Raw genomic sequence first — 23,646 nt, 5'->3', positions numbered from 1 at the left:
CTGTAGTTTTAGTATCAGTACTGTATGTTTACTAAATCTTAAATCTCACTTTTTGCTTTTTAAAGAGAGACTGCAGAGACATTGTGACTGCAGCTAAAGATTATTTTCCTTGTTGAATCTATTGTTCATTTTTGCCATTTTTCCATTTAGTCTTCAATTTGCCTAAACAGTCATGGTCATGGACTTGTTTTGCACTGATGTATTTATGTACACAGTCTGTGGGGGTTTGTTTAGTTATACTTGTCATGCTGCAGACTTGACCCTCTGGGACCCCCAGATCACCCAACTGGCTTATCCTCTCTGGTTTCTGAAAGTGTAAATTGGGTACTGCCGTGTTTGGCTAGAATGAAAACCTGCAGATTTTTTTGTCCTGACAGTGCCTGATAGAAAACCACTGATTTTCTTTATTTGTGGATCATTTCACTGCTATAAATGTGTAACACATAGATAGTTAATGACTATTTTACCTTCATTTTTAACTCTCTGAGCTCTGTCTGCAGCACCTGACAACCGTTTCACTGTGATTTAGCTCAACAGCTAACCTTGATCCTTATACCAGACCCTCTGCCTACACCTAATCCTTATAGTTTATCTAGTTACCTTTCAAGTATCATTAGTCCTCAAGATGTCCACCCAGCGAACCCCCTCCTACCACGAGCAGGCCTACGCCTCCTTAACCAAAGGCCTGAAGGAGTTGGACATTCGTGGCCCCAGTGTTCCCAGCAACTTGGTCCTGATTGGAGACGATGCCTTCCCTCTAGCCATGAACACCCGAGGCCAGGTGCTGATGGCTGCCTCCCTGTATGGCAGTGGACGCATTGTGGTCCTGGGGCATGAAAGCTACCTGACCACCTTCCCTGCCCTGGTAGAAAATGCCCTGATCTGGCTGAGAGGGGACAAATCTGATAACCTGTCTGTGGCAGTCCACCAGCGTGTCAAGGCAGTGGCAGATAACCTCAGCAGATCAAGCTTCCAAGCTACTGTGGTGGAAAAGTTTCATGATAATCTGGGTGTTGGAGTGTATGTGACAGATGCCTACAGTGTGGAAGCTGATGGGAGAGACCTGGTGGCGTATCTGAAGGCTGGAGGAGGACTGCTGATAGCTGGGCAGGCATGGCACTGGGCTCAAGAGCACCCTAAGGAGAACACCCTCCTTAACTTTCCAGGGAATAAAGTGTCCAGTGTGGCAGGGATCTACTTCACTGAGCATTGCGGGGAGGCTGGGTGGCTGCCAGTCTACCCTCAGATCCCAGCCTCATGGCAGAGTGTAGCGTGAGTATTTTCTTCTGTCCTGTGTCACAAAGACTTTGCCCTTTGGCAGATTCTATGGGCGTAGGCCTGTTCCCATTATATGAATGACCCCACTCACTGACCATTTGCATGGATTTGCATGAGTTTGACCTATCATGTGTGTGTCTTAGCACTCCGCAAGTTCCCTGTAAAAGAGGGAACTCCTCTGCTTTTTCTTCATCCTGTTTTCCTCAGGTTTGACAATGACTACACTCTTGAAACACATCATCCACAGGAAAAACGGATTCCTTGGACCAGACAAAGGAGAGCCACACCTGCCTGGGTTTCATCACCAGGCAGTGCTTCATGTGCCTTGGCGCTGAGCACACCTTATTGGACCCACTGGCTTGCAAGTCTTGCTGAGTGTTGTCTTCACTTAAGCTTTGACAGTTCTGGAAGCGCTTGTAGCGGCATCAAGACCTCCTTGAACTGCGCTGTGACGAGAATAAGGAGAAACATGACGCTCCACTCAGATCACAGCCCCTGATGGGGGGGGATAACTCCACCCTCCCTGAGGGTGGAGTTAATTCATGTGTTGACCTTGCTCAATAATGTGGTTCAAGGTCGTGTGTAGCTTTTCCTGTCACTTCATGTTGAACCTGAAGAAAAGGAGAAGAAAAAGAAAAAGAGGAGGAGTTTCTTCTTTTATGGCGCTAGGATACACACGATTGGTTGAGCGCACACATGCAGATGCTCTGTGAGCGAGGTTTTTGATATTTCAGAAGACATTTGAAAAGCCTTGTTTTGGAATATTTTGAAAGTTGCATTTTTTAATATGAACATATTTAATATGTCACCCCAATGCACATGGCATGCTGGAACATTTTTACAAAACAGGGACCTGGTTGTCCTAGCGTATGCTAAATAACTAGTGGTGTCAAACACTCATCGCCTTTAATTTGATGATAATTAAGCCATTTATATCACATTTACACTATGTAATTAAGCCATCACACAACTGTTTACCAGATAATCATTTGTTGAGAAGTTATTTATCATGCACAAAACCTTGTTAGGTTTAATAAAAGCCACACTGAAATGAAAATATATCTCTTTAAAATGGCAGTTTCTGCTTTCCCCATCTTGTCTCTTTCTATCTTTTTCTCCCTCCTCTCCTCCCCCTCCACATACAGAATTGGTAAGGATTTTGAGGACGACCTCAAGTTCCTTCTCCAAGGTGTGTCAGAGTTTCACTTCAGTGATGGGATACCCTCTGAAGTGCTGGTCCATGGCCCACTGGCCTTCCCTATTGGCAGCAACGAGCAGGGACAGCCTTTTGTGGCAGGAGCGTACTATGGACGGGGTCGGGTCATTGTGGTCACACATGAAATAGCCCTGGGGCATCAGGTGAATTTTGAACTCCTGAAAGATCTGTCTTTGTCTCTGTGAAATAAATTGATCACTGGGTTAGGATTTTTATGTGTGTTTGCTATGTAATGAAGATCAGGCCCGGTACATCGGGAGAACCGGAAGAATTCCCGAAGTGCCGGCCTGTCCCTGGCCTGATGGCCTGCCTGTCTTTTTTTTTCTTTTTTTTTAGACAGGTCACCGGCCAGGCCAATCAGCTGTCAGGCCGGTCCGGTCAAGCTGGCCTCGCCAGTCTGACCCTTTTTTTTTTTTTTTTTAAGTCAAAGAGACAGGCTAGTAAAGTAGTAAAGTAAACCCCCCCCCACCCCACCCCCCCACCCCCTCAAAAAAAAAAAAAAAAAAAAAAAAAAAAAATCCGAGTCGAACCACATTACCCGGCTCTGGCCTGATTACCTGACTGATGCGTGGCCTGAAAAAGTCTGGCCCAGTTCAGCCCTGATGGCCCCTAACTTACAAGATTAGAATTTACAAGACTTAAGATGCCAAAACATAAAGTGTGTGGTTGGTGTGCACTGATCTTTTCAATGCATTCAATATCTTTTATTTTCTACTATGTCTCTCCAATAAACTTCATCACAGGAGATGGCTCCATTTTTGACAAATGCTATTCGCTGGTTGGATGAGGGTCGGAATGGAGTAGTCGGTGTTGTCCCATCACTCGGTCATTATGTCAACCTGCTGAGCAACCTGGGATTGCGTTGTGAGAAGACAAACTTCAGGAAAGACCTGAGTGTGTTTGTGTGTCAAGCATACAGCGATGATCACGCACAGGAGATCCAGGAGTTTGTGGCTGAAGGAGGAGGCCTTCTGATTGGTGGGCACGCCTGGTACTGGGCACAGACACACCATGGGCAAAACCCACTGACAGACTTTGCAGGTAATTCACAGTTGATTCCACACTGACCATAGTGCCTTTCTTGATTTGATTTGATTTGATTTTATTTATTTATGGATAGAGCTAAAACTAATCCAAAGGATGATGTGTAAAAGTGCATGCACTTATTTCCAACATGGTCCTTCACTCATAGTTTAAAGGGTCACTAAACCCCAAATCCAAATCTCTCTCAAGTCTGAGCTGTAATAGTGAAAAGAAGGGCACCGGGTCTTTAGTGGTAGGTGATGTCCCCTTTTACAGAGTGCAGAAGTTGTGGCAACACCTGCCATCAGTGACCTGGCACCCTACTTTTTGGCTTTCACAGATATTTGGGTTTGGGTTTGAGTAACTGCTTATTTAATCCCAGCTATTTTGATTTTAGCTGGTTCAATTATCTGGCTTACATCATTCAGCTAACTCAGTTCCTCTAAATCAGGTAGTGAATTGATTACTTAAAACTGAGTCATGTTATGTTGGATAACAATGAGCTACTGTTTTGAAATGGGTGGGTGCCATCCCTTCTTTCTGCCTTGTTCTTCCTTTCATTCCACTGTTACTATTTAATGGAACCGAAATGCTACTAAAACAGTTTAAAAAGTTGTAAAATAAAAAATAAATAAATAAATAAATACAGTGAAAAAAGTAAAGGAAATATGAGTAAAATCAGAACCCCAGAGACTTAAAGAGACAGCAGCTTGTTTTACTGTAACTGAGCAGCGTTGCCACAAGCTCTAAAATTAAAGAGCGATCATAGCAGAAATCTGCAGATTAAACTGTTTAAGGAGCCTACCGTTGCTTGCATCTATAGCCCATATGGCATCACAGAACAGACTAGCTTTTAAAGATACTGAAAATTGACAGGGGTTCCATTCTAAAAATACTGTTAGCAGTAGTAGCCTTGGAAAAAACAACCCATCATCATAATAGATTCATCCATACCAGACAATCGAGTAATTCACCTCTTGTACTGCAGGGAACCACATCCTCAACAAGATGGGCTTGAGCCTGCTGGGAGTGACACTGGCACCAGGTTCCTATAAGGCTCCTGTCCTTGGCCAGGCTGCTAAAGACAACTACCACTTTCGCCACCTACTACACCGCTTTGCTGGTCATGTTGTTGAAGGGGAGGCACTTACCAAGAATGAGGAGTCGCTTCTTAAAAAGCTGGGCTCAGACTGCACCACCTATCTGCACATGAAGGCTCATGACTGGTACCCCTACATGCAGATGTTGTCTACTCTTACAGACTTTTTGAAGAAGTCAGACATGCCGCAGGTAGGCAGCACACCAGTGTACCACTGTTTTACAGTCGCTGTCACTAAAGGTCATAGATTACTTGATGTTCTTTTAAGACCCATCTTCAACCAACATTTATTCATTACTCATGTGTTTTAATGAAGGTGAGTGAGAGCTGCCCTGTGCGCACCCCCAAAGACCACCTGCTCCTCAATTTGGGGTCAGAGGTCTACAAGGTGTGCCCAGACCCTGATGCCCTCCTGCCCTACCTCATCAAGAATAATCCTGTGATGCCTGTTGTCTACAACTATAAGATCAAGATTAATGCCAATACAGGAGGTCAGACCGCTTTGTTGATCACCAACAAGACAACAAATGTCCAGCACCTTTCATACATTCACATTTATTTAAGTTAAACTGCTGTTGCTGTGTGTGTGTGTGTGTGTGTGTGTGTGTGTGTGTGTTAGGAGCCGACACGTGGCTAAGTACAGGTCTTTACCTCTCTCCTGGTATGAAGACCAAGATGACCATGCCAGCAGAGATTGTCAACAAGGGTTGGAGGGTACAGTACACTTCATTATCTGAAAATATCAAGGTTATTGAGTTCATCATGTCTTAAATTCAAATCAAGGCTATATTCAAAATATACATAATATATTGCCATGGCATGTGGCTTAGTAGTGGTGTTCATTTATACAACAGTTTACAGCAGCCTGTTTATATAATGCTATTCATCATTGTAAAAGCAGACAGAGACATATTAAATATCAAAGTTGTCATTGTGCTTCATGGAAGCTATAGACAACTTTCTCTAAAAGTTTTGATAAAATGGAAGTTTGCAGATAGAGTTGTGTCTGATGGGACTCCAGGGATTTTAGCTGCTTTTGTCCAGTTCCAAAACATGTGTCCCTGCATTGCCATTATTGTGAGTGACGCAGGGTGCATTAAGTTTATCAGAAGCAGCTATGGGTGCAAACCTCATAAACTGCAGTGTTTGATGGACTAAAACTCCTGTTGTATTATAAACAACTTAATGAGTGCACCAGAAAAACAAGTGGTTAAACATAGGATGTATGCTTCAAATCTTCAATAGAAGTCAGTATATCACAACACACATAAACATATGTACCTGCATATGTTTACATATGCAGGTATGTAAACATAAATAATGTGTTCATACATGTGTCGCGTGGTGACGTTGACTCTGTGTCTTGCTCAGGTCCAGATCGGCTGTCAGACGGACTATCTGAATCATGAGGAGTTGAAGAGAGCACCACATGTCGTCGAGCACTTCCCTGTTACCTCAGAGGTGATGCAGGTGTGGAACCTGTGGGGGGGGCTCATCTACCTGGTGGCCCCACCCAATACACAGCTGGAGGGCCCAGAGGTCATTGTGCATATTGCCATATCTGCACCATATTACAAGTCCGGTAAGTGTGTGTGTGTGTGTGTGTGTGTGTGTGTGTGTGTGTGTGTGTCATTCTCTTCAAACTGTTTCAGTGCTCTCTGTTGGGCCCACCTGTCCACTAGACTGATGCTGATAGGCTGATAATTTGGAGCCTGTGTAGAGCTTTTGAGACAACCAAACAGCCCAAGGTGGAAATTTCTTTACTGTCCAGCAGCACTTCGAACGTCAAACTCAAAGTCTGATCCTCCACTCAGCTGGTTGACTACTTTTTGGCAGTCGTTGGTGACCACTGTTATGAAAATTGCATTATGATATTACCATTATTTCCATGGCACTGCATGGAAGAGTGCAGACAGTAGTTTTCCACTCTTTACCCAAGTGAGAGTGAAATATGATATGTGTTGTAGCTGAACAGTTGAAGATGACCATATAAGGATTAATTTCCTGTTAGAATAGAGTAGATAACTGCTGACATGTGAACAAGTTCCTCAGTGAGAGGTCGCTGCCCAGTGTGGTAAGCTACTCACTCCTTGCAAGTAAATGAATTTACTGCTCAACTGGGCGTTGTCTGTCTCCTTTTGCAGTAGGTGTTCTCAGAATTTTATTAACAACCACTCCTGCATGTACAGTGTAACACACATTTAATAGAGCTAGGCAGTTTTAGACAACAAGAGGACACTGTTGCTACAGTTGTGTCTAGTGTCGGCCAAAGCTGTAGACCAGAGGCTCGAGATTTGGACTTGAGACGGACTCAAGTTATGAAATTGAGACCTGCTACTTTGAAGCTGGACCTGAGTCCTTCAAGCAACAATTGACCAAGACTTGAAAATCCGTTGATAATTAACACTTTGAAACCTGAGCACTTTCACTCAATTTCGTTCCAAAATCTGGGAAACAAGGCAATGAACAAATTAACAAGAAATGACCCTGTAAATTCACATGAAATTAGTAAAAAGTTCACTAAAGTGATCACTAAGAAATTCTTGAGGAGAATCTCCCAGCTTCTTCGTCCAGTGAAGAAGATCTCACACGAAAGTCTGAGGGACTAAAGACGAACCTGCTTGATCTGTTAAATAACTTCTTGGCAAGTTGTGTTGAGTATTGCTTTTGTTCAAGATAGCCAGGCTTACATGAGAAGGAAAAAACAGTGAATCAAAAATAATTAATTGAGGTCCAGAAAAGAGGACTCTTGTGCCATTGTAATACACTACTCACAAAAAGTTAGGGATATTCAAGTGAAATTTCAGGATGAACCTAAAATGCATTATAACCTTTGCAGGTGAACTTAATGTGACCTTCTGTAAACTTTTGAATGCACATGTCCAACTGTTCAGTGTTTGAGTACTTTTTGCACAAGTTGCTGTTCTCTAACAAGGAGTTTAATGGCAAAATTCACATCAGGTGTTTGATGCTCCAGCTCATCGAGGTCGTATCATTAGGGAACGGCTGCTGGAGACTGGGGTACCTCAAATGGAGTGGCCTGCACTTTCTCCAGACCTGAATCCCATAGAAAACCTATGGGATCAGCTGAGTCGCCGTGTAGAGGCTGGAGCTCTGTACCCCAGAACCTCAATGTCCTGAGGGCCGCCCTTCAAGAAGAGTGGGATGCCATGCCTCAGCAGACAATAACTCGACTTGTGAACAGCATGAGACGTCGTGGTCAACCTGTAATTGATGCTCAAGGGCACATGACAAGTTATTGACACTGACATTTTTTGTTGTGGTATATCCACCACTGTTGTTGGCTTTTGTTTCAAGAAATTGTTTGAGATGAGGAAATCACCAGTGTATGCTTCTACTTAAATGCCCTACTTTCATGATATAATATCACTGTAGCGTGAACTTTTTACATTTTCCATAAATTTCACCCAAAAGCCAAATATCCCTAACTTTTTGTGAGTAGTGTAGGTAAAGTCAGCAGTCCATGATGCCAGTCAAGACTTGTCATGGTTTACAACTACAAAGACTTGAGATGTGATTTTCAACTGGCCCTGAAAGAGTTTCAGTATTTGTTACAGTAACATTCCCATAGCCAAATAAAACTTCACAATATACCCCTGATTTATCTTCAGGTGTGACGACAGCAGCTGATTGGTCACTGCTTCGCAAAGCCCCGACACCCTGGGCAGAGCTGGAGTTTGAGAACATCATCATTACCGTACCATCAGATGTTGTTCGGGGCCTGGAGTGTCCCAACAAGGTGGCGGCAGTCTGGGATGACATCATGAGGGGCATCGCTGACCTGGCTGCCATCCCACACAAGTTCCCCCGCAAGGAACGCTTTGTGGCAGATGTGCAGATTTCCATTGGTAAGTGGGAACACAGCAACTTACCCCAACCTCTGATTTGCATTTTTTTTTTCATATTACAGTTGCTAAAACACATTTCTTGAAACCTCCACCCATTTTCTCAAAACCTTAAACACATATCCAAAAACCAAAACTACATTCACAAAACCCTAGACTTTTCCATCAAAATCAAACTATCACCTCAAAACCACTTATCCTGTGTTCAAAACCAAACAATGTATTCAGATCATGCACAGCAAGTAAAAATACAGTCACCTCAGAGCATTGGTCAGACACTACATAAAATAATTTAGGACACAGCACCCAGGGCATGTAGTTAACAGAAAATGTTTATTGTAAATGCATTTAGCAAAATAATATCATAGTCAAAGCAATATGTAGACTACATTCAGCACTTTCGTAGCAAAAAATAAAACTAAATGAAAAGCACATTACTGCACAATCAAGTCACTGAGATTCATTCTCTAACATCATGTCTTTGTTGGGGGGCTGGCCAGAGGACTTCATCCATGTCACAGGCAATATTTACTCAAATTGGGTTGAAGTCCTTGTCCTGCTTCCCTCATTGTCATCCCATGAACAAGGACATGGTGTACAATAGTTGCCCAGATTTTATCAGTGATGATAGTCCTTGGTGTTCCTTGGCCTCTTCCTCTTCCTCGCCCCCTTCCTCCTCGTCCACCACTTCTCATACATACGTACTCTTCGTCCTCTGCCTCTCTGTATGCACTCTGAACTGACTTTTATCCCGTCCAACTAGTCTGATCTCATTGGAAACGCGTGTGTTCAGTTTTGAGTTGTTGTGTGTAAAAGGTGACAGCTGTGTTGGAGTTGTGTTCACATTTAGCTGTCAGTGTTTACAGTTTTGCAACACGAGTGTATGACACTGTGAAATGTGTTTAGTGACTGAGAATGTGTTTAGGGTTTAGCAAAAAAGAGCGGATGAGTTTCACAACTTGTGTCCAAGTACCTGAACAGTGTTTAAAAATGAGTTTAGGCCACTGAGAATTTGGTTCAGAGAATGGAGCTTAGTGTTTTAGCAACTGAGAAAAACTGTAAAATGACTGAATATTCAGCTTTCAAAGTGCACTCAGTACACTCAGTAGAGTGCACTCCAGGTGCCAGCTGTGGAACGGAATGAGGAGGAGACATTATGCACAGCTCATTATCATGCCACTATAAGTGATAAGTTAACCTACATAGGCATTTCTGCAGTTGAATCTACTTTCTGCTGGAAAAGTGTGTCTTGGTCATGGTGGAGCCGCCTTTTCAAAGGTCACCTTGTAAAAAGTGGAGGTCAAATTTCTTTTCCCTGACATGGTTAGATTCAGCAGAAGACAGTATACATATGTAACCTATATGTTAAAACTGTCCAAACAACACTTTGAGTAGCCTTTCACTGAATGTCATGTTCTCCATGGCTGGGTGAAAAAACCTTGTCCGACCTAGCAACAGTAACTAAGGGGGGCAGGACTTAGGATTATGGTATAAAACAGGTTTTTCAAATGTTTTGAGTCACCACAACCACAAGAAATCCTTCATCATCCAGTCATAACAGTGTAGTAGTATGCAAGATTAGCTGCAGACAGATACACACCAACACACACATATGGACAGATACACGCAACTTAAAGCATGATCCCCTCCAGGTTGTTGCCTGTCAGAGATAATCATTACTGATTAATTACTGATCAAATTTCATAATCATATTTTTCTCATATTCTCACCTGAATCTGTTGTTGAAGACAATAAAAAAAAAGAAATGAAATTCCTCACAATTATCAGTGGAGGCTTCATTACTGAGGGAGGTTAATAGTAAAAGTCAATGCTGAACAGTATCCTGAGGTTTTAACGATGAATCATAGTAGTTTATTTTATTGTCTTTTAATGTTTTCATGCATGGCTATCCTCTTTTGTTTCAATTTGTCATCTTTTATTTGCTGTGTGCCTTGTTTTTACATGAAGCACTTTACAAACTCTTTTAGCCATATAAGTATGCAGTATAACTAATATGTATTTTTGATATCACTCTTTCTCTCTCTCCTGTTCCTCTATCTTTCCAGAGGCCATGTTAAGGAGAACTCTGTCTCTCTAATATTCTTCCAAATTGAATGCATTTCCAGAGTCGCTGAACCATGAAGCCATTCTCTTTCTCTATATTCTCTCCATCCAGGTGGGATGCACTCAGGCTATCCTATCATGATGCACTCATTTGACGCAGATAGCTTGGTCAACCCTGAAAAAATCGGACATACAGATATCTGGGGTCCCATCCATGAGCTGGGCCACAACCAGGAGAGAGCATGCTGGGAATTCCCACCACACACCACAGACGGCACATGCAACCTGTGGTCAGTGTACGTGCACGAAGAGGTGCTGGGGATCAACAGGGCAAAGGTGAAGAAAATCATAGTGTAGTATTGTAACAGTATGTATCATAGTATATTAACAAGCCATTATGTCCAAAGTGTTTGTTGTTTTGTCAAAAGCCTGCTGCCATTAATTTTCTGTCAAAAAAATTTGCTTAGCTTTCCAGCTTATGCCAGCAGGCAGGAGACGCAAGGCCCCGCTAGCAAGGAAAATTGCATGCAAAAGATTATTTGTGCCTTCTGCTGTGGCCATTCACAACAGAAACATAATAAAATAGTTCCTCTTCCCCACAAATCCCATGAACACTACTGCTTCTGCTAGGAATGCACAGTTTTTTTTTTTTTGTTTGTTTGTTTGTTTTTTAACTATGTTTTAAAAAACTGTGTCTGTTTTTACTGTTGCCAGAATGCCAAAGACAAATTTCCTTTGCAGTAAATATCATGGATAGTAAAGAATTTGTCTTATGTAAACTGCATGATTACTACTCCACTTGTCCTATATCATGGTCATTGCTCTTTGATCAGTGTAAAATTGTGGTGACTCTCATGTGTTTGATGTAGGCACATGGTGCTATGACCCCCGATGCTAGGAAGAGTCGCACAGAGGAGTATGTGAAGGGCGGCAGGAGTCTGGTCAACTGGTATCGTTGGGTGGCCCTGGAGACGTACATGCAGGTGAGGATTACAGTCCACTGCAGGAAAAACAGTCATTGTGTCACACTGGAGTGTGTATCTTTGTAGGAGTGCCATTAGCGGTCATGGATGTGTTTGTCTTCCTATTTAATTTCATCACTGATTGTTGGGAATTTGGATACATCATGCCCCACTAAGAAAAATGCTATTTCTGTTGGAAATTTACCACATTTTAATGAATAAAAAGAATCAAGGGCATAATCAGGGGGTCCTTTGCACATTTGTAAGGTTCTTTTATAGGTTTATTTTTAATTTTTATTAATTTAATGATTATATGTTGGCCCATGGCCTACAAAACCAATTGTCCTCGGATAGGAGATAATCACTTCAACTTGATTGAAACAACAAAAAGTAATAATTTCATTGAATAATATATTTACCACATGAAAGAGTACATCATAATATGTATTAAAAACTACAAACAATGAGTTTTGAACAACATTTACTATTATTTTGTGGTTGCTCAAAACGTGTCCTACATATTCGTCACCACCGTCAGATATTTATTATATTATATTTATTATTATATTGTTTTAATAAAAAAAAAAAAAACTCTACAAATATAAGGTCAATTACATTCCTGAGGAGCCCTTTTCAAACCTTCAGCTCTACTGCATGCTTCAAGACCACTCAGGCTCCTGTAAGTTTGCTGTTTTCTCTTAAATCTCTTCATATTTTTGGACACTGCTACTGTCACAACCATAAATTGTCTACACCGTCACTTTTGTATAAAAAATATTAGATTAGATTATGGAATAAATGTATACTTTTTAAGAAGAGGTCTGATGTAGGTAGCAACAGGAGGGAAACAAGCTGGCTAATGTGAACAACTCATGCTTATCATGTGAAAGAGTAGGTTTTTTTTTTTTTTTGTACCAAATAGTTAAATAAAGTTGTGAAGCAAGAAGCCATTGACTTGAGTGGTATAAATTTTGGAATTGTATGTTGTAATGAGGCGACTGTCACCACCCTCAGATTAGTGTCACCACTGTCAGAGGCAGTTATATTTGTTTTAAATGAATATGCTTACAAAATGTTTCTTTGGTGCTGATGAATTATTAAAGTAATAGTCTCTTAATACAAAAATACATTTTTCAAATAAAAAAAAAAAACATTATGGTGATGGTGTTGGCAGGGCCGGCTTTTGGCATAGGCGATATAGGCAATTGCCAAGGGCGCCATCTGCTGGAGGGGCACCGCTAGCGGCCAGAGGGGCGCCAGCAGCGGGATTGTTGACCGGCGCGACATCGTCAGCCTATGTTGCCGGCGTCGGGGGGGGGGGGGGGGGGGGGGGTGTTCAGTAAAACAATTATTGTTTACCAGTGTTTGGACCAATTACTCACAAAACTAATAAGTTACAATTACTAATTACTTCTGTAAAAAAGTAATTTTGATTACTACTTAATTACTGCTGCAGAAGAGTAATTCAATTACTGGGGAAAGTAATTTTTATGATTACTTTTTTCTTTTCTTAAATCTTATTAATGCACATATTTTTGCGTTGCTGTTGCAGTGTGGACATTGCTGTCAAATTTCATCTATCATTGTCTGTTGGCCACGTTACTTTGAAAAAGTAATACATTATAGTTTAAAGTAGTGATGTTAGTTAGTCAGGATGGGGAATTGAACCCGTGGTCTGCTGTTCGACAGGCGGCGAAACTATCCGCTCTGCCGTCGGAGAACACAGACGATTCTTCTAATTTGTGCTCAGTCATTCTCCATGCATGTTGATAAGTTACGAAAAACTGCAAAGTCCGACCGGTTTGAAAATTGACACACCGCTTTTTCTCCACAAGACGCACATTTTTCAAACAGGATAGTAAAATAATAATAATAAGTATTAGTAGAAAGTAACGGCAAGTAACGGCGCATTTTATTGTCATGACAAGTCCGAGCAAGGCGAACCCAAAAGCACAACCCCAGACAAGGTTCTGAAGGGAAAACAGTCTTTATTCGGGCAAAAGTAACAACTTAAATATTCTCTCGCAAGGAGGACATAAACAAAACCAAAATCACTCGACTAGGAGGAATTCACACTCAACTAGGAGGAAATATAAAACAAAGTATCAACTAAAATCCTAAATACAAAAGTATCAACAGAAGTACTCACAGTGGCGTGGTCTGGAAAACAAAGTAAATGGCAAGACAAAGTAACAACAGAAAAACTGTGGCAATAAGGCGAAAATCACTAAACAAGCTGTGGCAAACAAGACTAGATTGGCGTGGTTTTCTCGGCAGACGGCACAAGACAAACTGGCACAGGACAAGGGAAAACACTGACTATATATATACACACACACACAAGGTAATGGGGAACAGGTGGAAACAATCAGGGCGGGGAAAGACAATCAACTGGGGAAACACAACAGGAAGGGCAAGTTACCTGACACAGAAGGGAAGTGGGGTTTCAAAATAAAACAGGAAATCACGAGACAACATTCAACATAATTTTCTAGACATGACAGTCAGTAACGGTAACGGCGTTACAGCGGGGCAAACAGTAATTTCTTTGATTACTCGTTACTGATAAAAGTAACGCCGTTAGTAACGCCGTTACTCCCATCACTGTTGTTTACACATGTGAGGACAGAGTCTGAGGCACTGATGAATAAGTGTGGCATTTTGATTGGTTGTGTTTGAAATGGGAAATCAAGTTACTTCCTGACAGATTTTTGTGTGTTAGCTAGAGAATTGTGTGTACTGATTTGCAAAAAGTGAATAGCTAAATTGAAAACTGTGTCAAGACTGAGAATTAGTTTATGGTTTTGCTGATTTGAGGTGAAGTTGTGAGGTTTGAGTGAAAGAGTTTAGAAATAGTGTGATATATAAAGGTTGTGTGTGTAAGCAATTGAAAAAAACTGTAATGTATATATCTTGAAGCTGCCCAGCGGAGTTCCCTCTTGTGGTATAATGAAGGTCTACTGCTCTACCTCTGCCTCCTCCCCTGTAGCTCCAGGACAAGTTTGGATGGGATGCTTTTAAGAAGGTCTTCGCTGCTTACCACAAGATGACCAACACTCCCAGTGACAACCCAGGAAAAATGAACCTGTACGCCCAGACTTTCTCCGAGACCGTAGGGATGGACCTGACTGGGTTCTTCAAGGCCTGGGGCTGGCCGATTGATGCAGCCACTGAGGAGAAGCTGTCCAGCCTGCCTGCCTGGACTGACCACCCCATGGTCCAGTACGGCTAACTGTGTCGATTATCACTGATAGAGCTAGACCAGAATCAAGAAAGCTCTCAAAGTACGTTGATTTACACACATTTACAAGAGAAATTGTTGTTTGGGAAAAAAAAGGTTTTTAGTCTTAATTCTTATTATTAATTGATTGAATGACTATCTGAGGGTTATTTTTGCAATGCAGCAGCATATCTCCAAGCTTGCAATGTTCTTGTCCAGGCAGCAGGACACAGAGCTCTTTATTTTGTAGCTGTAAATGGTATTCTGAATTTGTTCAAACATTACTGTTTTCATTGAACTATTTTCTTTGTTTCCATGCAAAAGATTCACACATATCTCTTATCTCTACACTAAAAGAAAATTAATACAAAACCTCTGCATCATAGAGCCTGTGAAGGCTAAAGAACCCAAGTACTGAATAAAGAAGCAGGGAGACAGGAATGAGGTTAAAATGTCATTTATTGTTGAGCTTGGTTGCTGGAAGTGAAAATTACCCTCCTTCTCCCATTTCTCTTTAATATAAAGCGTATGTTCAGACCTACACTGGAGAATGCTGTTCTACATTCTGGAGATAATTTTATTGCATGTGGTGGATTTAGATGTTGCTAAGAATGATTTGATAATACCTAATTCATCTGTTGCTAAGACTGTATTCAGATTTTGATTGAAGTAATGCTGAACTTGAAGGTAGCTAAAAAAAATCACTCTTTTCCAGGTCATATTTTTCCTACAAGGATTCAAAACTTGGGAATGCCCCCTTGTGGACAAATGTATAGTAGTTAGTAAGACCTTTTGTGTTCCATTTTTGGAATCTGTCATCAGATCTATTTGGTACAAAATGGGAATCATAAGCACACCGTCCTAACAATTTAGCTGCCTCTTCTGATTTACATGATTGTAAATTATGTTCCTGCGGGATTTTCAGTAATAAATTGAACCAATGACTCTCATTGCTTGCCATCTTTTTTTATAGTACATTGTCTGTTATTGCTTCTATTGGAATCCCTTCTGCCATCGTATTTTCTATTTCCTTCCATCTTGAAGAATATGATGGTGTACATCAACAAAGTAATGACCTTAATTGTGCTGGAAGGGTCTGAAAAAGATATAGGGCCCTATCTTGTGCCACCCGCTATCCGCTGCCACTACCCGCTACCCGCAAATTGCGGATTTAGGAACTTCCGCTATCCCTAAACGGTATCTTGCGCCACCCGCTACCCGCTATCCGTTATGCCGACTCCATCATTTGCGCCTGGAGGTGTGTCCGTGGGCGTGTTCCATGCGCTATCCCTAAAGTTGCTATCTTGTGCACACACTTTAGGGACCGCTATCCGCTATCGGTAAAGTTTGGGCTGTTATGAGAGCGCGCCCAGGCGGCTTCAATGTGCGCCCCGACGGAGCCTCGCCACGCACACGGTCGGACTGATACCGGGACGCCGCCGGAATGGACTGAGTATATTACTCATATAGACTGTTTAGAGGAAAGACTGTTTTAATTGGACACTTACGCCAGCATGTTTTATTGTTTTATCATAAGCCAGCAGCTGTGCTATATTTTTATTTTTAATATTTTATTTGCCCAATCCACCTTGTCAATAAATTAGTTTACACATAGTTCCACCTCTGCCTCTTGTGTGTGTGTGGTGTGACCCGGGGTTTTTACTCAATCAGTACAACCTTGTGACACGTCCACTTGGACACATGTGGCTCCACCTCCCGAATTAACTCGCTTATAATATAATATATAATACACTATATTACCAAAAGTATTCGCTCACCCATTCAAATGATCAGAATCAGGTGTCCTAATCACTTGGCCTGGCCACAGGTGTATAAAATCAAGCACTCAGGCATGCAGACTGTGAAACAAGACATTTGTGAAAGAATGGGCCGCTCTCAGGAGCTCAGTGAATTCCAGCGTGGAACTGTCATAGGATGCCACCTGTGCAACAAATCCAGTCGTGAAATTTCCTCGCTCCTAAATATTCCACAGTCAACTGTCAGCTCTATTATAACAAAATGGAAGCGTTTGGGAACAACAGCAACTCAGCCACGAAGTGGTAGGCCACGTAAAGTGACGGAGAGGGGTCAGCGGATGCTGAAGCGCATAGTGCAAAGAGGTCGCCGACTTTCTGCACAGTCAATTGCTACAGAGCTACAAACTTCATGTGACCTTCAGATTAGCCCAAGTACAGTATGCAGAGAGCTTCATGGAATGGGTTTCCATGGCCGAGCAGCTGCAGCCAAGCCACACATCACCAAGTGCAATGCAAAGCGTCAGATGCAATGGTGTAAAGCACGCCGCCACTGGCCTCTAGAGCAGTGGAGACGCGTTCTCTGGAGTGATGAATCACGCTTTTCCATCTGGCAATCTGATGGACGAGTCTGGGTTTGGAGGTTGCCAGGAGAACGGTACATTTCAGACTGCATTGTGCCGACTGTGAAATTTGGTGGAGGAGGAATTATGGTGTGGGGTTGTTTTTCAGGAGCTGGGCTTGGCCCCTTAGTTCCAGTGAAAGGAACTTTGAATGCTTCAGGATACCAAAACATTTTGGACAATTCCATGCTCCCAACCTTGCGGGAACAGTTTGGAGCGGGCCCCTTCCTCTTCCAACATGACTGTGCACCAGTGCACAAAGCAAGGTCCATAAAGACATGGATGACAGAGTCTGGTGTGGATGAACTTGACTGGCCTGCACAGTTTTTAAGTTTTTTAAATCTACATATCTGCTGTTAAACCTACCTTCTTCAATGCCAGGGATCACAACGGGCAGCTCCGGTCTGATGGCCTCCGTCTCAGGAATCCTAAAATATATATTTATATGTACATTTAGGCAACAGCACCCGCATAAATACACTGACAATGACAATGAGGCATATATGATGTAATTTTAATTTCAAAATGTTATTATACACAAAAGAACCACTTTGATCCACTTCACTTGCTACACAGAGATGCCTTGCTTTTTGTTTTTATGTTATATAACTTAAGTGTATATAACTGAAGTGTGTAATTTTTCCTCTCCAGCACATGGACACAAAACATTGAATCAACTAAATTCAAGTGACGGGTGCTGACAGACAGCGAGCTGTCACCCATGGCCCCCAGTAACATGTTTTAATTTAAACAAAACCAGTGCAGGCACACTGATTTATGATAAAAGTATATTATCAGGGATGCAGCTCAATGCAGGTAGATTACCATTTGTTTGTTTGTTTGTTTGTTTGAGAGTGGATGTGCACTGCCTCTAAGTATGAAGTAGTAGGGGAGTCATTTTCATTTTTTTTTAAGTTGAGCTGTATATCTGACTTCTCTGGCATTGAACATCCACAAATGGACTTTTTAGGTTTCAGATGTGTGTGTGCGGTCCACCTGATGTCCTTCCACGCAGGCACACCAGTATGCGCAAAGAAGAAAGCCACCACAGACACTGTTGCAGACGGGGAAAGAGAGATTGAGTAAGAGCAAGAGTGTCATGGTTTTGTGTTTTGTTTGGTTCTGTTTCATGTGTGTTTCTGTCATGGTTTTGTTTCTTGTGTTTTGTTTGATTCTGTTTCATGTGTTTCATCTGCCTCGTTCTTTTTAGTGATTTCACCTGTGTCTTGTTTGCTCCTCCCTGTGCCACACCTGTCCTGTGTCTGTTAATCATCCCTGATTGTTCTGATCCCTCCCAGTGTTTCCCTCAGCCTATCCTCTGTGTTCTCCTGTCTTGTGCTCCAGCCCCTTCCCCAGGTGTGTCTTGTTTGATGATTAGTTCTTGTCTATTTAAGTCCTGTTTGAGTTCTGTTCTTCGTCGGTTCATTGTGCTGTATTGTCCTGTTCTGTTCTGTGCTGTGTTGCATTCTGTTTCCTGCTTCCCGCCTGAGTTTTTCGTGTTCCCTGCATCACCTGCAAGTCTATTAAATATTTTGTTGCCACTGAGCTTTTTTCCTGCCTGCGGCTCCTGCTTTTGGGTCCTCCACCTTCCTCCAGCCCCGTGACAAAGAGAGTGTATTTCGTAGGAATAGGTAAAGATAACAAAGGACCTCCAGGTATGTCTAATGACAAACCCAGTTACCAGCAGAGGAGAGGCGGGGTTACACCTCAAGGGCAGTTTGGACGGAGTCCACTGTCTGTCAAAGATATGTGAATAGTTTACTGTCAGTTTGTGTGTGTGTGTGTGTGTGTGTGTGTGTGTTCTTGGTAAAGCAACTGACAACAGGCTGCCCATCTTCCAGATTTTAAATAATTGAAGACTATTTTGATTTTCAGTGATGTTGCCACAGAGTGTTGAAATCAGCCAGTCTAACAAATTCAAATTATTTCTGCTGCTTAGCATCACCAGCTGGCCAAATAGAGTATCACTGTTCACAGTTTTTGTTTGTTTGCTTACTTATTTTATTGATTTATTGTCTGGTCTGCATGTAAATTAATGAGCGTAATGAATGTTCCTTGTGGTCAATTAAGAAGAATGTGTCTTTTATCTCAGCATTTACATGTTTGAATGTGAGGAGCTGTTGCTGTTAAAACAACTTAGGCTTTATCTTACATTTGCTTGGAGGAACTGAAAATCCCAGGCTAAAGTTCAAACTTTCAACAAAATAATCATGCTAATACAGTTATCCGTGTGCAAGAATTTCATTTCCAGACCTCTTGAATACCATGAGGGTTTCTGATTACCTTTTATTGCGGTTACATTGTAAAGATTTTCAGCTGTACTGTAATTCAAGAGTGTCAGAGGCTGTTAAGTAATATTGTTGTATCTCATTTCCTTCAGAGCCATTATTGTAAGCATCAATGTGTGATCAGACTGTGCAGACCTGCTAGGAGGAGAAATCTTACCTTTCACAGGTAAGAACCACTTTATACTTCAGGCCCACACTAAAATAATATATGATGAATTCTGGTCTCATGTTAATTCCTCAAAGCCTCTGATTTCCGCTGTTGTCCTGTAGAACTAAACGCTGGTTCAGATGTTTTGTCTCCAGCAGCAGAAGCAGCTCCTATCCCACCTGACAGCCGAGGACATGACCGACTGGTGACAGAGGTGAGACATACAGACCTCTGATTCTGTCTTAACTGTACACATTCAAGTCAGTCTGTTTCCAATGAGTCAGCAATAGAGCAAAAATAAAGAAAACCTTTGTATTTGGTCTCTGTGGAGGCTCTCACTCGAGGGTGAAGCGGAAACTGAGGTCCAGCCTCTCCTCATGCTGATAAGAACATTATCATGAAAAGACTTGGAATAAATACATAATGCAAGTTTTACACTGAAAATCCATCAAATCTGAATCGTCCATCATATTTTGTTTCAGACATGGCAGGTTAACGTTGTGTCCAAAGTCCTGCAGGACTTCTGGGTCCATCCCCTGAGCCTGTCCTCAGCTGTGCCGTCACAGTGGCTCAGTCCACCGGCTGTGGGCATCACCAAGGCTGTCATGACCAAACTGTCCTTTTTCCTGACAACCACGGACCAACAGGTCATCTTTTCATGGATGATCTGCGATGCCCTCTCAGTCGTGGTTTTCTGCGGTGCGAGTGCCCTCTCCATCGTGGAAAACCACGATGGAGAGGGCATCGCAGGTCAAAGGCCCTGTCCCCACTGGGTAATTCAATTCAATTTTATTTATATAGCCCAGAATTACAAATTTGTCACAAAGGGCTTTACAGGAGATACAACATCCTCTGTCCTTGGACCCTCACATTGGATGAGGAACAACTCCCTAAAAAACCCCTTTAAAAGGGGAAAAAAATAGGAAGAAACCTCAGGGGAGCAACAGAGGAGGGATCGCTCCCCAGGACGGACAGACGTGCAATGGAAGTTGTAAGCACAGAAATAAAAAACACAGATAACATAGGGACACAGATAACATAGGGTATTAACATTCATCCTGAGAAATCCGTTCACAAGCTGACATCTCTAAGAACAGTCCTGATTTGCTGGATCTCAAAGTGCATTCAGATGTGGTCTGGGACGCTTGTGTCTGCATCGCATTAGAGGTATAAACAGACATGTGTCCCAGGACGCACGTGCCCAGCCCAACACCCCCAACACCAGCCAGACGTCACTTTTCCAGTAGAACTTATTTGCACATAGAATGGGAAAGTGAGATCCGATCACAAGCGGGCAGGCGAGACACACGTGGAGATTTATTTATTTATTTTATTTAAACGCCAGGTGTGAATGGACGGATTGTCCACTTGTGGTTGGATCACCAAAGACACATTTTAATACTAGATGGGAACAGGACCAAAGAGAAATACATGCCAGACATCCTGATGGAAAAGCTGCATAGAGTTGGGCAAACCCTAAAAAGACATGTCTGCTCAAGGATGAGCACATGTGTGGTCGCCTTTCAACAGGAGAGGCTGAGACTAGAGACCAAGTACTGGTCCATCTGGCCATTTGGAAATTAATTACTTTTTTAGCTATGTCAACTCTGATTGGCCATAACTCCCATTTATACTAACATATGAAAGCTTTCTAAGCATTGGTAATGTCAGATATTAAGTAAGTAAAATTTATTTATATTGCACTTTTCACAGAGAAAGGCTCACAAAGTACTTCACAAAATGACCGTAAAAACAAAGGATAACAGTAAAAACTATAAAAACACAGAGACAAATAAAAACAGTAAAAAAAAAAAAAAAAATAGATCCTATGAATTGGGGGTATATTTTTTCTATTTTTTTGAAAATCCACTTTATTTGCAATTTTTGAACAAATCCTGAATTTGGGAGGTCTTAAGCAAAAAACTGAGGCTTGATTGCCAGAATTTGCTGCAATCTCTCTTCTGAACATCTCCTGAAAATATGAAGACATATACTTCAAGAGATAGGGACATCTGAAAGTGGCATCTCGTTGAATTTCCTATTCTCAAGTGATTTTTTTTTTTAAATTTCTATTGTGATTTATTAAAAATTTCTATTCGGTAAAAAATTATGAAAATGTTGGAATTTAAACTAAAAAAAAATGGCAGATTCAGTCGCAGATGCCAAAGATCATTTCTACAAACAGATTCTGAGATGGTCAAGCAACCACCTTCACTGAGTTGACACGGAATGACACAGAAGTTTACAAGAACAACCTTGGTGTTAAACTGCTGGTCACTTCAGCAAGTGTTTTTCCTGTCTTTTACTAAGAAGCACGTAAACTGAAAAATTTGAGGAAGTGGTCAGTCACGTCCCCCACCCACATTTTCTCTGATGGTCTAAAATTAGCACAAGTCAGCTTTTCTAACTTCTGAGTGTGGCAAGTGGTTCTTCCCTCCCGGCCACTGTGTGGCACTGTGCCAGCATTCCGAAACTTTAATTATCAGCGAGGCCTATATATATGTCGGGGGCGCCCATGCCTGAGCCTTCCTCTTTCCCCGATGCATCTTCCGGGTGTATAGAGGCAGCGTGCTGGGCAGCTTGGCTCCTCTGTTTGGCGTGGCGGTCGACGAGGGTCATAATACCGCTCAGGTAAGGCCTCGTGCTGTTTTTCTTTTACTGTGGAACGCGCAGCAGGCATCTCGGTGACGGTCTCCACCTGTTCGTAGCGTGGCTTACCACTGGTCCAGGGGCGGACAGACTGCTCTGCTGGAGGCCCGCTGTCGCGTGGTTGTCTGTTGACTTGCATCTTGATGGGTTTACTCCCGCCCTCCACAGTGAGGTTGCACTGTGGCACAGCTTGAGGGTATGTACCACGCTAAATTTCCAACCATTATTTAGCGGTTCATTGACAATTTTTATCTGTTTGTGCTAAATTTTTTTGGTGTTTTTCAGCTACTGATCCAGGATCGGCTGCTGCTTTGGCTCGGCTCTGTTTGTGTGTGTTTATGCTCCCTCTCACGGGGTTAAGTCGCCGGCCAGCCGCTGGAGCTGCGAGCCGCTAACCCGCGGCGATAAGGACCGGTTCTGTCCCCGCAGGCAGTGCATGGCCGGACCTCACACCCCGGAAGCCGGCCCTATAATAATACAGAAGCGCCTGCATAGTGTGGATCTGCTTTTAAGTTGTTTAATCGTTTAGAGAGTTGCCTTGAGTTATTTTTTGTTTTGTTTGAGTGAATTGTTATTGGTTTGTTGTCTTTCAAGTTAAACATTTTTTTTTATATTGATTATTGTGGAGTTTCTTGTTTATTTTCCCTTTTCTGTTTATTTGTTGTTATTTCTTTTTTGTTAATAAACATTTCTTTATTGAAATGTCTCTGCCTGTGATGCTGTGAACCTGAGTGGCCCCCCTGTGCATTAGCCCTTTAACTGATAATTTCCTGGGGTGAAACTCCCCAGGTGGCGTTGTCGCAACCTTATGTACTAGCCCCCCTCACGCTACATGAGCTACCACCGCCCCAGATGCATAAAACGTATTTGAGCATAAATTCATTAAAGCAGCTACATAGGGATTTTAATTGCTGGCAGTTTGAAGTATCAGCTTTGAATAATGCGACAGCACACAGGTCTGTCTTGTTAAATGGGTGAATTATTTGTTTCCTTAAACATTTGTAAATGGAGAAATTATTAAATTGTTTAGAGCTCAATAAACCTGAATTCATGGACTTGACAGTGTTTTCCTACACGTTAACAGAAATATGAATGAAATCCTACAGACAGCAGCTTTTCATCACTCTGTCACTGTGACCATGACGGATATGATAATGAAGAGCTATGATGATGCAAGACAAGTTCCCAAAAATAACCTGGGAGTTAAACTGCTGGTTATTTCAGCAAGCATTTCTGCTGTCTTTTACCAAGAAACACATAAACTGAAAATGTTGAGGAAGAGGACCTTTTCTAACTTCAAAGACACCATCATCGTTTCTCATGTGGCTACAGTGAAGAGTCAAGATCACTGTATCAGAGCCTGGAAATATGTTTATGTATGAACCCAGTCACTCTAGCAAGAAAACAAAACAGACCAAAACGGAGGGTGTAGTGGACATTTCAGCCTCCAAGTGCC

General features: G+C 42.1%; 1 protein-coding gene and 1 long non-coding RNA gene across 2 annotated transcripts; both read left to right on the top strand.

Moving 5' to 3' along the window:
* Window positions 1-625: 625 nt before the first annotated feature.
* LOC115369670 (TRPM8 channel-associated factor homolog) lies at window positions 626-15,252 on the top strand. The gene is made up of 11 exons (XM_030066338.1): window positions 626-1,272; window positions 2,424-2,637; window positions 3,238-3,535; window positions 4,506-4,807; window positions 4,933-5,107; window positions 5,236-5,330; window positions 5,988-6,198; window positions 8,249-8,485; window positions 10,659-10,882; window positions 11,416-11,529; window positions 14,498-15,252. Exons 1-11 carry the CDS (start codon window positions 626-628, stop codon window positions 14,738-14,740), a joined length of 2,760 nt encoding a protein of 919 aa, XP_029922198.1. The 3' UTR covers window positions 14,741-15,252.
* Window positions 15,253-18,402: 3,150 nt separating this feature from the next.
* On the top strand, window positions 18,403-22,904 carry LOC115369672 (uncharacterized). The gene is made up of 5 exons (XR_003929190.1): window positions 18,403-18,760; window positions 19,486-19,559; window positions 19,664-19,755; window positions 22,215-22,386; window positions 22,476-22,904. It is a non-coding gene; the product is annotated as an uncharacterized LOC115369672 (long non-coding RNA).
* Window positions 22,905-23,646: the final 742 nt, after the last annotated feature.

This window comes from Myripristis murdjan, chromosome 13 (genome assembly GCF_902150065.1).
Source record: "Myripristis murdjan chromosome 13, fMyrMur1.1, whole genome shotgun sequence".
NCBI classification, from domain to species: Eukaryota; Metazoa; Chordata; class Actinopteri; order Holocentriformes; family Holocentridae; genus Myripristis; species Myripristis murdjan.
Note: the sequence above shows the minus strand (reverse complement) of the source record. Positions and strands in the feature narration are given on the sequence as shown.